At 55.3% G+C, this 16527-nt stretch overlaps 1 protein-coding gene across 1 annotated transcript in view; it reads right to left on the bottom strand.

Annotated features, from left to right (window-relative positions):
* The window catches only part of CFAP46 (cilia and flagella associated protein 46), a 123995-nt gene extending 107691 nt beyond the window's left edge, over positions 1-16304 (bottom strand). The window contains exon 1 of the mRNA XM_081822985.1: positions 16174-16304. Coding sequence (XP_081679111.1) covers positions 16174-16304 — 131 coding nt within the window. The remainder of the gene's footprint in view (positions 1-16173) is intronic.
* Positions 16305-16527: the final 223 nt, after the last annotated feature.

The following is a 16527-nucleotide window of genomic DNA, read 5'->3' as shown; positions in this document are numbered from 1 at the left end:
ATTTTTGAGTCATTAAAATTAAAATTTAAATGACCTCTCCACCCAAAGTGAAAACTGAATAAAGATGTTTATGAGTGCAGCTTGATTGAAAATGAAAAATGTAACAGCTTTTTGTTACTCGCTTTATGAGTGTCAAGTTTGTTCCAGTAACTGCCCCAAGCTGACTCCGAGCCCCGTTCCGGCCACGTTGCGGCAGATGTCCAGCTTGTTGTTCAAAGGGTCCTGCCTTCCTCCCCCCGAGCAGCCCCCAGCATCTCCGGCCACCTGCCCTGCAGGCAGGGGTGTCCAGAGTCTGCAGGAGGGAGCGGCCTTGTGCCAGCCTCTCCTCACGAGGTGCAGAGAGAGGCAGCTGGTCACTCCCTGGGAGCACAGCACCTCTGGATGGACGTGGCCCCGGGCTCCTGCCCCTGTGTGCTCACCTCCCTGCCCCGCCCCGGGCGCTCCCGAGAGCATCCCCGATACCACACACACTCTAGAAGGTCAGGGGACTGGTGGTCCAGGGGCACCGCTTTCCTATCGTCTTGAGACCCTTAATCACATCCACGGCGACCTTATTACCAGGTAAGGTCACGTTCACAGGAACCAGACTAGGACATGGACACATCTTTTTGAGGAGCACATCCAAGCACCTACACTGATGATTGCATGCTCAGAGGAGGGGGGGGCACACAGCTGCTGAGGTCTTAATCCAGTGTCCATTTCGAGATTTTAGTAAAAAGGAGACCAAACTACAAGAATCCAACGTGTGTGTGTTTTACTGCGCGAGGTACTTCTCTGAGGGCAGCTGGGCAGCTGGGCGTCCCACCATCTGGCTCCATCTGACACCGTCCACCTGGAGAAAGACCCTGATCCCGCGTCCAGGCCACCACCTGTGTGTCTGACTGCCCGGCGTTAGATGGGAGGTTCCCACAACCCCTTCCTTGGGTTCAGTTTGCTATAGCGACTCACAGAACTCAGGGAAACAGCTGACTCACTAGATCATTGGTTTATTTTAAGAGGCTGTAACTCAGGGACAGGAAGGCCAAAGGTGCCCTGGGGAGAGGTGGGGCTGGGGCGTGGAGCTTCCACGCCAGCTCCCAGGGCCGGCTCCCCCAGCACGACCTAGTGCTCACCAGCCTGAAGCTCTCGAGACGCCCTCCTTTTGGGGGGCAGGATGAAAGTTCCAACCTTCCATCACAGGGCTGGCTCCCGGGCAGCCAGCCCCCACCCTGAGGTGGCCCAGCGGCTGCCCAGAGTCACCTCATTAACAGAACAAAAGACACCCTTAGGCCCATCACTTAGGAAATTCCAAGGATTTTAGGAGCCTTGTGCCAGGAGCCAGCACAGACCAAACATACATTTTTTTATTATAAATCACAATTATCACAAAGGGGAGCGCCGGAAATATGAAAAAGGATGCTGGCATGAGAGAAGGCTCCCAGTGAGCCCCCAGCCCAGGCTCTCCGTGGACGTGGGAGGTGGGGGAGGTGGCGGAGGCTTGGGCCCCTGGGCCCCAAGCACTGGGGTCGCCAGGGGGCTCCTTGCCTGCAGAGGGTCGCCCTCACACTGGGGCAGTAATGACCCCCTCTCTCCCAAGCCCACACTCAGAGCCCCCTCCTACCTCCTATGGGGATCTGGTGTTTGCGGGCAGGCAGCTGCGGGAAGCGAGGGTGAGGACGCAGGAAACGACCTGCCAAAACCCAGAGACAGGCCAGGCACACTCACTCGCTTGCTGCTAGAGACGTGCCAGGCGGTGGGCGTGAACCCCGCCGACCCCGCAACCGCCAGAGGACACTGCGGCTCAGCAGGTCTGAGGCAGGACTGCAGGGATGCTCTTTGTTACTTACTGCTCTTGGTTTTATTTGTTTGGGTGCCTGTTACTACTGTGCGTGTTTCAGAAATTATATAAAATGCCTAGAAAGGTGTCCATGTCTCTACCGTCCCTATAATCAATCATCATTCCCATTATTATAATTTCAAAAGGTGGCATGTTACAGAAACGACCGAGGTCCCTCATCAGCGGCCTCATGTTTTACCAGAGAACTCTCATCAGATCTTTCCCCCATTGACATGCTGCGGCTTCTGTCATTCTCGGCTACTGTTTTACTCTCGATTCTTCCCCTCAGTGTTTACAGTCAACCATGGGCAGTCCCAGAAAGGACCCTGACAAGTCCCTCAGAACACCAGCCTCTGAGAACTTTAGGATCGCACCCTGAACCCGGAGAGAATATTTCCACGACTCTGACCAAGAAAGTGATTCATAAAACCACCAGCTCCAAACCAAACAAACAGAGAATTAACGACTCAGGATTGAAGGAACGGGTGGGGGTGATTATAACGTTTGTAACTTTCTTCAAAGCATTGCTGGTCTTGAATGTCATGTTTTCCAGATTTGAGAACCCCTTTCTCCTTTCCAGCTGTCTGTAACTTACAGCAATTTGGTAAAGTGCACTTTTGTATAAACAGAAATAAAACATTTATTTTATTTTGTCTCCCCACCTGACCCCTCGGGAATTCAGAAACTCCTACTGAGTATTCTTATTTTCATGGTAACCTAGGTATTGACCTAAGTTTAAAAAAAATCTGTCCTCCTTGGAACAGGACACCATTAGGTGCATCCTTAGCTTGATTTCTTAGCCTGGAGATGCTTTCAACCTCCCATCTGAGATCCCTTATTCCTGGACAGTTTTAAGGAACCAAGATTGACTTTTTGGAGCCAATAAAGCCCCTTGGATATTACCAAAGCTTTGACTGGAATATCCTATTTGGAAATATGCATAAAATCATTATTCCCACTGCACTTACGTAAGTAATCAGGCCATGTTCAATGAAGCCCGATTTACTTTGTCTGACTGTGATTATCTTTGGTAAACATGGCTGGGTATAGGAAGAATAATGTTTCAGTAGAGACCTGCAGTGTGCCCAGCACCAGAGTCCACTCCTGTTCATTGCTTCTGAGGCTTCATCATCTCCCCGTGAACTGGACTGGGTCCTAATTCTTCTAGTTTCCCCAAATACCTGGCTACAACTCTCCAAACTAATGTTTCCAATTTCCCTCCACCTTGCTGACTTGGAATCGCTAAGAATTAAAACTGCCCTTTTCCCGAAGCCCCAACAGCTTGAGGGACGGCTGGACGGCTTGATGCAAACTTCAGAGTGGTCACCAGGACAGAGCCCATCAGGACAACCCTCTGCCGACTGTGTGGACGACTCAGAGAATTCACCGGGTCACCTGGTGACATCATCAAGGAGCAGGAACACCCATCAGATTGAGACCACCATCCTCAGGGCACTGGGTGGTTCAGTGGGTGAAACATCTGCCTTTGGCTCAGGTCATGATCCTAGCATCCTGGGATCGAGCCCCTAGTCAGGCTCCCTGCTTAGCAGAGAATCTGCTTCTCCCTCTCCCTCTGCTCCTCCCCCTGCTTGTGCTCTCTCTCTATCTGTCAAATAAATAAAATCTTTTTAAAAAATAAGAAAGAAAGGAAACCACCATCTAAAGATGCTTTAAGCTCAAAGCCAGAAATTTCTCAACTGGCTGCTCTCCAAACTGAGAAATTGAGTTTATAATAGTAACTATTAACCTTTGTTTTTCTTTTGTTTCCATAGAAATGCCTCTCCTTGAATATCTGACTGCTGACACCACACGAGGCTCGAGTTGGACGAAAGCTCGCCTGCAACACGGCCTCGTCACGTCTGACCTGACGTGGCTCAGTCCTGCAAGGCACTCGGACGACGTGAAGAGGCATGTGTGCCCCAGGCCCAGAAGCTCTCTGGGTATTCACTGTTGACAGAAGACAGCATGCCCCACACATCAGAACCTGGGGACTTAGCTTCCTGGAAGAGAGGGCAACAAAAAGCCGCCCTCGAACCTCCTTGGCAGGGACCTGTCTGGTGAAAATCTCTGCAATTACAGCAGAAATCTGTAAACCTTTAGCCAGAGTTGTATTAGACAGCTATGTAACCTTAGACCATCTGCTAGCTGAACAAGGCAGAGTGTTACTACGTCACATTGTATCCACGTAAACAACTCAGAAAAAAAATGAAACCCAGTTGCACATTATACAGAAAAATGCAGATTGGCATGGAAAAGTCAAGCCTGAGCCTGATGATTATTTAATCAATTAGTTTAATTAATCAGTCGATTGATTCCATCAGTTATTCTATTTGGGGCAAGTAGACCCCCTGGCTTGGGTTCCGCCCCCCTGGCGGCTGAGTTCGTGATCTCCCTCATGGGCTGTATCCTCCCCCAAAGTCCTACGAGCCTTCCGGTAGCCAGTGACTCGGCCCATGAGACTCGACCTTCAGGTGCCCTTGGAGGAAGGAACATTAACCAGTGGGTCCTACTCTTGGTTCAACTGAGAGAATGAGTGGAAGGGGCTGATTGTCAGAGAGAAACCCAGATGAGGCCCCGTGGGGTCGGCCCCGCTTGCTCTCGCCTAATACAACGTTCACAAAGCCGAGCTGTCCGCACATCCCTTCCCTTTGATCCCGAACAGACTTTCTAGCCCTTTGTTGTATTTCTTCCTCACCTTGACATTTTCGGGATGTTCAACTGAGCTTGTCTGTGGATGCCGCTCGGTTTAGGTTGGCGTCCAGCTTTTCTGTCCCATTCTATGACAGATCGGTAAGTTGTGTTTTTCCATTTATCTCAGTTGTCACACTGATCGACATGAAGTTGCTTCTCGCATCCCTCCATCTGCCTTTCAACGACGGGGGTCTCCTCCCCCATTGCCGACGTTGGCAATCTATGCTTTGTTCCCTGACGGGTCCCAGAGGGATACATCAAAATTGTATTAATCTTTCTAAAGAACCGACTTTTTACTGCAGCCACTTTACTGGATTTCTCTTTATTTGCGGTTTTCAGCCTAGCTAGCTGCGCTTCATTTGTACTAGTTTTGGATTTGTAAGCTGCTAGCATCTGTACGTTTATGGTTTTCACCAAATTTAGGAAAATTCTGGCTATTACTTCTTCAAATTTTCGTCTGCCCTGTTGTCTTTCTCCTCAACTCCTGGGGCTCCAAGGCCTGCATGTCAGGCCACGTGATATTGCTACACTCTGTTCGTTTCTAGAATCATCTCTCTCTCTCCTCCAGGTTGGCTGATTTCCACTCATCTGTGATTCAGAGCCCCTGTGGGAGCCCCTGGGGAGCTGGGCGTGCAGTCAGGGCTCCACAGTCTCGGTGGTGACTAAGCCCCATCTTGTGGGGGCGCGTGGGTCCCTGTCAGCCTCCACTTGGGGTCAGGGCTCTGCAGCAAAAGCACCGAGTGTGATCCCCGCCCGTCGCTCCCAGCACGAAGGGGTGGTGAACTTACCTCCTGCTGTGTGTGGTACCGGCGTGCACATGCCCCTCGCTGGGCCTCAGTCCCCTGGACACCCAGGCTCCTCCGTCAGGGTGCGTGGCCCTCCTAGCCTGCAGGACGTCACGGGGGCGTCCCCAGCGGGGCCCAGCCCCACACGTGGAGACCTATGTCTGTAATGGCCCCTGGTGCCCGAAGGCCTCCCCCAGGCTTGGACACTGCGTGTGTTACAGCTCCTCCCCGAGCTGTGCAGACCCCCTGCATGGCAGAGCTCCGCCTCGGCTGGCTCGGACGTGGACCTGCCCCAGTTGCCTTAGTTGTATCAGATAGTCTAATGCCGAGGAAGCACTGGGGGGCTGAGGGCGTGCTCTGTGGACCCCAGACGGTCAGGCGGCCCTCTGGGTGGCCAGCCAGGTGACCTCCACTCCTAGTGGATGCTGACTGCCGCCAGGTGGCCACGGGCAGCCCCAGCCCTGTCTGGGCCAGATGGCCCTGGGGGCTCCTCCCTCCTTCTGTCCCTCCCTCCGTCCCTCTCTCTGTCTCTGTCTCCCTGTCTCTCCCTGTGTCTCTTTCCCACTCCCTCCCTCCCTTTATTTTCAAAGGTTCCTCTCACACTTTAGTAAACACACCGCCCGGATTACATAAGCCCCCCTCTTGCAGCCTGAGCAGATACATTTCAACATAAGATCTGTCAAGTGTCATCACCCTCCCGAGCTGTCCGGCCTCAGAGCTGTTCAGAGCCTCAGCAGCACCAGCCTCTGAGGGGAAGGAGCAGGGCCCCCTTTCCCTTTGGCATCAGCCTCTAGACAAGGAGAGGTGGCTGCTTCTGAGGAGCCACTGTTGGAGACGCGGGGACATGAGCTTCCACATGAGCAAGTCAGGACCCGACACAGAAGAAGTCTTGACGCAGGCCCCCGCGCATCAGGGGAGCCCCGGGGGAACCAGGAAGCACCTGGATGCAGGCCAAGGCCTGGGCATGAGTCCGGAGGCAGCGGCTACGTCCCCCAGAGGCACCGGGGCCGCGGTGCAGATGCGCATCCCATGCAGGGGAGACCTGCATTTGCTAAGACTTGGCGGGTTTGCGGGCATTGGGTTCACGGCCGCAGTAGTAAGAGCAGGGAGACCTTTGGGCGGTAGAGCCAAGCCCTGTGCCTCAGCTGTGTCCTGGGAGGAGTCGAGACTATTTTCTGTGCTGGCGTGGAGCCCTCCTCCCCGACCCTTGAAGAAACGAAGCAGTCAAAGTACACTAACCCTCTACTCCTCAGTCAGCTGTGAGAAAGCACGTGCAGTGCGAAACTTCCCGAATTTCAGGTCCCATGAGGATGAAGGGAAGGAGCAGTCCCAGGAGGCAGCCCGGACAGCCCATTGGGCGGGTTCTGGGTTTGCAGGCTGGGATCACCCTGAGCACCTGCCTGCACACGTCTCAGCGTCCGCAGCAGAAGCTCTCGTCCCGTGTATGAAACACAACACAAAATCAGGTTTCCTTGTTTCCCTTTCTGGGCCTGAAGCCTGGTTTCCGGCCCTTCCTACTCACGCGAACGACCCTGCGTCGGCTCTTGATAGCATTCTCCAGGTGGCCGGCTGGGCAACTCTCAGTGAAATGTCAAGCATTTATCTTGGAATTATGTTCTTGAAAAATCAAAGCAAATCTCAAGACCAGAGTGTCATTTGCCTTGAAGATGGGAACATTTCTGCTAGGATTGTTTTTGCTAGATATTGTTCTTTTTCCAATTATAGGATGAAAAATGCCAACCATCGTGTGAACACTGGCATCCAGCCTTATTCTGAAGCAAAGAAAAATAACAAAAATTGTGTCTGCAGGGCTTTGGCCCTGTATCTGTCCTTCTTTACAATTTTTTGTGGGTGGATAAACTTTAAAATTGGTTGGGGAGCAGCCAGGACAGCAAGACTGGCGCGGGTTTTGGTGAGGAGTCCCGGGGGGCCGGGCTGGCCAGGGAGCAGGTGACCACGTGGGGACCTGTAGGCCAGGTAAGGACCCTTGGGCGAAGGAGACCAGGCCGAAGAACCAGACCCCTGGGCTTCTGCCCACTGGCTTGTGGGAGGCCTCGTTGTGCATACTACTCCCCTAAAGGAAGGGGGCAGGGCATCCAGCATCTCCAAGGGTCAGGGCCAGGTGCACACGAGCTGGACGCTCCTGAAGTGGTCTCCATCTGGGGCTCCAGGCCGGCAGGTCTCCCTATCCCCTGGATGCTGAGGTTTGGGGACCTGCCCCATTTCCCTCTGCCGACGGGAATGAGCGGTATGTGTTCTGTTATCGACAAACCCTTGCTTATTATTTTCCTACCTCTTTTCCCTGAGACCTAGTTCCCCAGGTAAGTCATTTCTTGTGATGTGCTGTGGGTCTCGGTGGGCCTTCTCCGTCACTGGAGAATGGAAGGATGCAGACACACAGAAACTCGGGAGACATGCTTCCTGCCCAGCTCCGGGCAGGGGAGCGGGTGCAGGGGAGGGGCACACCCCAGGGCCCGGAGCTGACCCTTGGACAGGGCAGGAGCCTAGCGTGGCCTGCTGTGGTCAGCGCAGGTCACCTGACGTGGCGGACAGGGGCCACAAAGGCCACGTGCAGTGAGGCTCATAGCGCCTTGCCACTTGGAAAATCCCTCCTAAGGTGAGTGATCAGTGTGGCTTCTCCCTGTTGGGGTCCCGCAGGACTGTCTCGGGGGCTCTCGGATGGGCAGGCTCTGCTCTTCCCTGACAATCAGGCTCGTTCAGGCATCTGGTTATGAGGAGGGGGAAGCTAGCAGAGACAATGTTCCAGAGCCGAACGGATTCCTCCGGGAGGAGCTCTGGGCCTGTGGGATGTCAGCCAGTGGGGCCACGGAGTCATGGCCACGAACTGCGGTGTGTCCTGAGGCCCTGACTCTCAGACCTCAGTCCTGCAGGAGGGAGGACTCCCCCCGACAAAGGCCCCGCTACCCCTCACCCCCCAGTGGAGCATGGCTCCCACCAATAACCAGCTGGGGGCAGCTGGAGGACCCCCACTCAATGCCCACAGAGGAGGGCTTTGGGCTCCATGGGTGGCTCCAGGGGTGGACGTGGAAGCTCTGTGGTGGGTCTGTGTAACCCACTGCGAGCAGAGCTGTGTCTGTGTGTCCTGGGGACACCTGTGGGGACAGAGAGCCGTTCTCGGTTCTGGAGCTGCTCTGACTTCCAAAAGGGCGGGAGCTCCTTCTCTGTGGATCTCAGGGGACAGCAGCATTTGAAACTTTGGGCAGCGGGACGTGGCTCCACAGTTCCGGCAGGCTCCGCTGGTGGCCTGTCCAGCAGGCGTCCGCAGGCCTTCCCTTCACCGGACGACAGCCCGTCTGCAGGATTCCTCATCCTCCGAGCAGCGCCGCCCTTGGGCATATCTTCATTCTTCAACCTGCTGGTTTGAGACCTAATAAAAAGCTCTGCATAAATATTTTACTCTGTGCATTGAATTAATTTCATTCCTGCAGGAGGAGAAACTAGAAGGAAGGTAAATTCATTATCAGTCAATTCTGTGGGAGGGACATTGCTTTCTGAGGCCCTCACGTGGTGTGAAACCAGATGTCTCGACCTGGAAATTAGCTACACGGGGCAGACTTGGACAGCTCTGGGCAGGGAGCAGGGGGCTTCGAAATTCAACGTTCCCGCCTCTGTGGGGGAGCTTCGTTGATGGGCTAGGCAGGTGCCAGCCTGGGGGGGCGTCCCTGAGGCTCCTGCCCGCTGCCCCCACAGAGCCCTCACGACTGTCCTCGTTAGTGAAAGCCAAGAGGGGTCGTGGCGGCCTAGGGGTGGGCTACCGGGGAGCAGGGGAGGGGGCTCCTCTGAGCCTCTCCACCAGCCTCCGGAGGGATGTGGACGCTGCTCTCTGGCAGGAAGCCCTCCTAACCCACGCTTCAGAAAGGCCCCGAGTGGACCAGGCCATGAGCGTGGGCCCTGGCGAGGGGCCTTTGCTCAGGGGCCACAGGGCGGCAGTGAGAGTGGGAGCTCACGGCCACGGTTAGGAAGCTGGCCGCAGCACATCCAGAGGGTGGCAGCTGGTTGTGGAAATGTGTCCAGGGTGCTCTGAGGACGGAGGGAGGCGGGAGGAGGGTTCAGTCCGCGCACGCTCAGCTCCATTGCCATGCCCGGCTCCTGAGGCAGGTCAGAGGACACGGGGTGACATAGCAGGTGGACATTTGGTCCCCAAATGCAACGTAACCCCGCAGGTGCAGGGGAAAACGTGGTTTGGACCCATGCCGCCCGTGATGGTGCAGAGTGATGCGAAGCCCAACGGAACACAACAAACCCAGAAATACACCTGCATGGAGAGGAAGTGGGTCTGATGAACAGTCCAATGGAGGAAGGAAGCCCCTGTCAGTGAATGGTGCTGGAGCCCCTGGACAGGCACCCGAAAGGCAAAACACCCCGAAGCTTAACCCTAAGCCTCTTGCTTCTGGAAGAAAGTCGACAGAGGACCAGCAGATGGTTTCTGAGGCTCACTTCTGACTAGAATTTGAAAAAACATACAGAATCACCAACCAAATGTCGATCTTACTTTTTAAACTAGACGGACTCAATCCAAAACAAATCTTATGGAATATTTTTCCTCCGTTTTCATTAGTTTACCCTGTGTTTTGAATCCAAGCCTCAGCCACGTGAGTTCAGAAGCTGAGAAAGACCTGCATCCTCATGCGGATTGGGAGCTCTGAGCCCGCTGCAGGGGGAGGCAGGCGAGGCTGGACCCAAACCATCCAGAAGGAAGAGGTCAGGACGGCGCAGGCTTCGAAAAGACCCCACACCGAAGTGTTGTGAACCGACGGCCAAACCGCAGGGACGCAGGGAAAGGCTATGGGACGTGGGGCCGGGATGTGAGGGCTCCAGCGGGCACTGGCTCTCCTCGGCGCTTCCCTTCGGGGCTCTGCCCGGAAGTGCATCTGAGTTCAGTGCAGTCCCCTCTGCCGAATTCGTAAGGACAACCAGCTTGAGAGGTGACACAGCACACGCCCCAGGCTCCGTGGCCACCCACACGCATGCACACAAGTCTCCAGACTGATGCACTACGGGTCTGTGGGTCCCGAAGCCGTCACCCTCGGCATGTCCTGTGTCCTTTGATGCTGGGCACCGCCTCCAAGGGGAGCTCACCACCACACACTTGCTGTCAGACCTGGGGGGAGCTCTGCACTGCCCGGGACCCCCAGCTCTGGCCGGTGCTCCTGGGGTGGGGATGAGTCCCTGTGACCTCCCCGCTGATTCCCATCAGCACAGATGCAGGTGAGCATGAGTCTCTAGAGGATTTAGAGCGTGAGGCTCTGCAGTCACCGACACACCCCACAACGCGTGGCTGGCCCAGCCCCCCCTGAGGCTATGTCCCTGCAGGTCCCACGTGTGAGCTTGACGCAATGCATGGCCACTCACCTTCACCATCCCACCTCCTTGTGCAAGCAGTTTGCAATCACAAACCATGAATTTACTCCCAGACCCACTGAGTGCCCATTTTCAATCTAAGCCAAGGCTCAGGGGAACGCCCGTCCGAGGCCCCCGTAGTTGACCAAATCAGCACAAGAACCAGGAGAGTGCAATGCCTTCCTGCCTGGCTTTGCAGGGATTTAGCTCTCTTAATCCAAAATGCCCCATGGGGTTAGTTATAGAAGGAATATCCAAGTCTCTGCAGGGCCCAGAGTGCTTTGCCTGTGAGCAACGTGGAAGCTTTTCCTTACAATCTTTTGCAAGAAACCTTATAAGAAGGCACGCTTGGGTGGCAGGTGTCTGAGACCAGTGCAGGAAGCAGGGGTTTGATCTGCTGGTGTGGTTTCGGCAGATGGGTGCACTCCCAGTTCCATGTTTCCGGAGTGTTCTGCTTCAGCCGGTGGCCTGGGAAACCAACGGTGGGGTTGTGAACTTTTGGAATGGGGCACCCCTCCCTTTTCCAGACGTGTCCCTTTGCATGGACACCCTTCCTTGAGAATGCAGCCTGGTCCTTTGTGGGCTCCCAGTGAGGGGACCTAGGTGTCCAGTGGTGGCTGGGCTGGGGGCAGGCTTCTCCTGGGGCCTGCAAGGCTGGGACCCTGGCCCCGGGGGGTGTACTCGGAGCCTCGGCCTGGGATTCTGATTCACCCTGCACTCAGCTGGGGACTCAGTGTGGCAGCCTGTGATTGAGATAAGATCCACGCAAACAGCAGGTCCGAGAGGAAGAGCCTCCATGCATCCCGACGGCGGAAAGCCCCTACTCAGGTGCAGATCTGGACCTCGTCCCGGGAGGTGTCCCTCTGGGCACGCCTCCTGTTCCCTGTGTTTCTCAAGTCCACACTTCGTAAAAAGCCAGGGAAGTGCAGCCCGCCGACCGGTCGGGGTTGGGAGGTTCCTGCTGCAGCCCCCACAGGACAGTAGCCCGGGGTCCGGCCCGAAAGCAGCTTGACCCGCACATGTCCAGCTCCACCCTCAGCTCCTTCTTGCAGTTGGAGCTGGCTCTGACGCCCCCTCCTCGGCAGCGGGTGTGTGGTGTAGACGTCCACACGTTTCCGTCTGTGTCAGGGAGGGAGAACTGAGAAGTGTATTTCCTAGTGGTTTGAAGCTCCGGGACCCCTTAAAAATGCCATAACGGGACATTCCTTCTGCAGAGAGGATTCCTGCCATTGCGTCCCTGGCATTTTGCTTTTGGAAAGGTCAGGTGCTAGGCAGGGGCAGGGCGCCTCCAGGGACGGCCGGCTTGTGTAAAGACAGCTGGACTGGGCCCCTGGCCGCCAACAAGAGTGAGGTGGTGTGTCTGTGTCCTTGAGGGTGGAGGTTGGCATCAGCCTCCTGTGCCCACAGCCTGAGGCCAGCGGCCAGCTCCTGTGTCCTCTTGGAGGTAAGGTGTGTTTTTAAAGCGCTCAGTGCTCAGTCAGCACATCTTAAGATAGGAGCCAGCTACAAGTCTGAAATTTGGGATTTCTCGAACTTCCCTGTGCACCACATCAGTTAAATGCTTGGCGCTTTTTACACATCCCGCTAGCTTTTCAAAAGGGCGCGCCTCATTTCTGCAGGCCCGGGACTTCGAGAGCACGCGGGCCATTGCAAGTGAAGTTTACCTTTCAACTGTGGAATATTTTTCCCCAGGAACTGATGCTTCCTGAAAAAAATGCTCAGCCCACTTGGAAACTCTTATTTATTGTGAATCAAAATCCCTTTGTGCCACATGTCTACAGCAGGCCGGGTGGAAATGGCCCGTTAATCATTCACCTGTGGTGCCCTCCCGCCAACCACGGGCACGTTCTGGGAAAGGGATTCCCTTAGCAGCTCACGCTGTTCATTTTAATTCAACAAGAGAGAGGGAATTAAATAAAAACAGAGCCAAAAATAATTAGAAAGCAGAAAAGAATGAAGTATTTCAAGGGTGTCGAGTTCCAGCATTGAGGCTTGAGGACATGTGGCCACTGGAGCTGCCAGGGGTCCGTGTGTCTGGAATGTTTCGGATCCTGCCCTGGGAACCCCAGTGGGCCTGCCAGCCATCCTGGTTGGGAGGTTGGGTTTGTGCAGGGTGGCGGGGGGAGGCTTTCAAATTCCACCGTTGGACAAGAATATTTGAAAGCTTATGACCTTTTTTTACCAGCAAGTGAATTGCTAGTAAGAGCAAAAGTTTAAAGGTGACATTGATGGGAAGTGTGCGGTATCTCAGACCTGCTGTCACGGTTTCACTCGAGTCACAAGACGCTGGGAACACCTGGTTAAATGGGTGTGTTGGATTTACAGGACCTGCTTCGGGGTCCTGAGTGGGCACATCCTGTGCACCCCAGGGTGACTATTACTTGTGGGGTGCGTGTGCAGGGAGCTGAGCCAGCCCCTTTCCTTGCCGTGTCCTTGCTCAGCCCCTTGGCGGGGCTCTGTCCTCAGCTGAGAAAAGCAGTGGCCACTCAGAGGGGCAGCGCGCCAGGCTGACCCTCCTGGCCTCTGTCCACTTGCCCCTGGACCGTGGGCCTAATAACCCACCTGTGGTCGTTCTCCAAGGAACCTGCCACTTGTGGGGCTCAGGCCACGCCAGGGACACAGCCCTTATGTCCTTGCTTCCTTGCAACCCCTCTGGCTCCTGGTAGCCCCCAAGGGCCCAGCCTTTGCCGATGTCCTCTCCAGATGGCTCCCGTCCTGCCCCAGAGATAGCCGGGGGTCGCTCACCCCTCACCCGGCTGATTCTCCTCCTGTCCCGGAAGTGTCCGGCCCCGTACAGCCTAGACCCTCAGGCAGAGGTGGGGGGCGCTGGGCCAGCCTGGAGAGGGTGACCTTCCTCCTGTGGCTGGCGGCCACTCCCGCCTCAGACTCATCCGGATTGTGCCTCTGTGTCTCCGCCGGCCCCTAGCTCTGCTCTAACCTGTGTCCAGTGAGAAAGGAGCCCCCTGCCAAGCCCCCCGGTCCTAGCTAGGCCCAGGGCATAGTTATGTGGGAGCTAGTTATTGACCGTCCATCCCACTCTTGGGGTGGGGCTCTGATTCACACAGTGGCCAAGCCGAGGGGAGGCCCTCCTTCTCCCGCTCCCCATTGGTGCTCCCCACCTTCTGCAACTCACTGGCCCTCTGGCTAGTCCAGGCTCTGTGAACCTACCTCAGCAGCAGCTGGGGCTCAGTGGGGTCCCCGCTGTCATTTTCAGGATCAGCACCTGTGACTCCAAGTGCTAGGACACCAGCTTCAACTGGCCAAAGGGGAGAAGCCTGGGGAAGGGGTCCGAGTTGGGGGATGAGGCTGGGGGAGACTTTCTGCCCCTCAGGCTGCTTCTCTGGGGGGGTGGGGAGTGCTCGGCAGAGCTCAGGGCCGTTCTGCCCCCCGTGTATGGAGGACGGAGGTTCTGGCCTTTTCCTGGGATGAAGACGTCTTGGAAAAGGCTACTGTATAAATAATAAAAACGCTGTCAGCTTCAGAAAGGTATAAATACATAGTTTACCAGAGTTTTATTACTGAATTGTATTGAACCTTTCTCTTAGATTTTTTGAAGACAGATTTTCCATGAGTGGCAGAAGCTGTGGAGCAGGAAGAAAATCAGCCTCTTTCTCTTCTATAAAAAGTACAGGTGATTTAGTTAAAAATAGCCCCGCTACCCCTCTTAGTGACCTGGAGATCTCAACAGGCACTTTGCTTCGTCCAGATGCAGGTTGTGAAGGCTCATGACGCGGCCTGGCTGCCGGCCCCCTGCCTCCCGGCACTGGGCGGTCCCGCAGGCGGCGCTCTGGGAGGGTCCTGCTGGCGGCTCGGCCTTGGCCGAAGGGCCGTGGGGGAGCCCGGGGAGGAGCTTCTCTGTTACTGGGGGCAGGTGGGATGCCGGTGGGGGGCCAGCGTTCTCCCTGAAGGAGGTGATTTCTTCCTAATTCAGAATCCACCCTCAGGAGACACACAGATGTCTGTGCTTCTCCGGGAGGGACTGTGTCGCTCTCACCAGGGGCTCATCAGGCCAAGTCCAGCGCCGTCTGGTGTCCGTGCAACCTCGGGTTTTTCACCCCAGGAGGTGTCTCCTTCCGTATCCCAGGGTGACTTCCCGAGGGCCTCCAGCCTCATGTGGCCTCTGTCTGTCGTGGGCTTGAACCTGCTTCTCCACACGGCTCGGAACAACCCTAGAACCCGTCTTCTAATGGAGTAACGGCACTGCTTCCACGCTGCAGGGAGTGCTCCCGGAGGGCCAGCCCCGTGCAGGGAATGAGTGCTCCCGGAGGGCTGGAGTTCTCTCTAGTGGCTCCTGCCAGCTGGGATCTCTTACAAACCAATGTCCTCATCTTGGCCCCTGGAGAGGCCCAGATGCTTCCTGCCAGGCATGGAGACGCGAGCGAGTGGGTCTGGGTGGGGTGTGGACCAGGTCACTGGTGCCGGCTCTGCAATCCCTTAGCTTCCTGGGGGCTTCCTGAAGGATCCCTCACCCCAAGGACAGACCTGCACCAGAGACAGAGCGCAGCAGGCCAGTGGTGCATCTGGGGCACTTGGGGAGCCAAGGCTGCCCCCAGGAGTCTTGGGCTGCCCACAACCCGGTCTCTGTCCAGCCTCTTGTCCCTGACAGTGAACAACACAGGTACCTCCAGAAGAGAAGCTGACATTTCTGGTGCCAGAAACTCAGTGGAAACAAAATGAAGAATATAATTTTTACTGTCAAACTTGACTTGACTGTGCAAGAGTTTGAGGACCACTGAAGCATGAAACTGCATATTCATCTCAAAACTCCCTGTCCTCGGGCATCTGTCTGCGTTGTGGGCTGGTGGCTTCCTTGGATGGTGCAGCTTCTCCTCGCAGCAGGAGGACGCTCTGGCCCAGGGGCTCCTCCTGCAGAGTGAAGGCTGGTGTAGACGCTGTTGAATTCTATGGCACCTCGGCTCCTGGCAGTGCATCATGATCCACACATGCTTCAGGAACGTCAGGAGAATGGCCCACACTGGGAGTCCTGTTGAGTTTTCCCTGCTGGAAGAATTGGCCCTAAGTGTCATCAAGGTGCTGTTTCCCTGAGGGTGAAGCTCTCTCTGGCCCCATGAGTTCACATTCACTCTGGTGGGACATCACTGAAGTGCACAGAGACTTGTCCCATGATGGACAAGGACGGGGGAGTTTGGGGCACAGGAGGGCAGGCTGCCCAGGAGCCTCTGAGCCTCAGGCAACCAGGATGGCTCTGCTGTGAGTTTTGCATTCTGGATTCCACCTGAGACTTTGTTCAGGAAAATCAAGGCTCTTCTGCTGAGAAGGAAAAAACAGAGAGAGAAAATGCGGAAGCTGCTCATTCGAAGTGTGCTTTGCTGTTCAGGCTTTGGGACGATCCATGTAGGGGGAGCCCCCCACCTGTGCCTCATGCTGATCTCCCTTTGAAATACATGGCAGGTGTGCTGGGCAAGTATGCAGAAGTCACATGATTCCAAAAGATGAGCTGAAAGAATGTCTTCATTCTCCCTTCATAAATGAATCATTGAGTTCCAGCAAATTCCTAACCTCAGCATTGTCCAGGTCACAGAAGTGTCCTTTGGGATATACAACTCAGGAAGCCACCAGTGATTGATGATGGTGGTTTTGGTGGTGATAGTGGTGATGATGATGGTGATGATGGTGAGGGTGGTGATCATGGCGGTAGAGCTCATGGTGGTGATGATGATGGTGGTGGTGATGGTGATGGTGGTGATGATGGTGGGGATGGTGGGGATGGTGATGGCGATGATGATGATGGTGATGATGATGGTGATGATGGTGATGATGGTGATGATGGTGATGATGGTGGTGGTGATGATGGTGATGATGGTGATGATGGTGGTGATGGTGGTGATGATGGTGATGGTGGTGATGGTGGGG

Source organism: Leptonychotes weddellii, chromosome 6 (assembly GCF_054177405.1).
Source record: "Leptonychotes weddellii isolate Sample4059 chromosome 6, ASM5417740v2, whole genome shotgun sequence".
Classification (NCBI taxonomy): Eukaryota; Metazoa; Chordata; class Mammalia; order Carnivora; family Phocidae; genus Leptonychotes; species Leptonychotes weddellii.
This window is presented reverse-complemented; position numbering and strand designations above follow the sequence as displayed.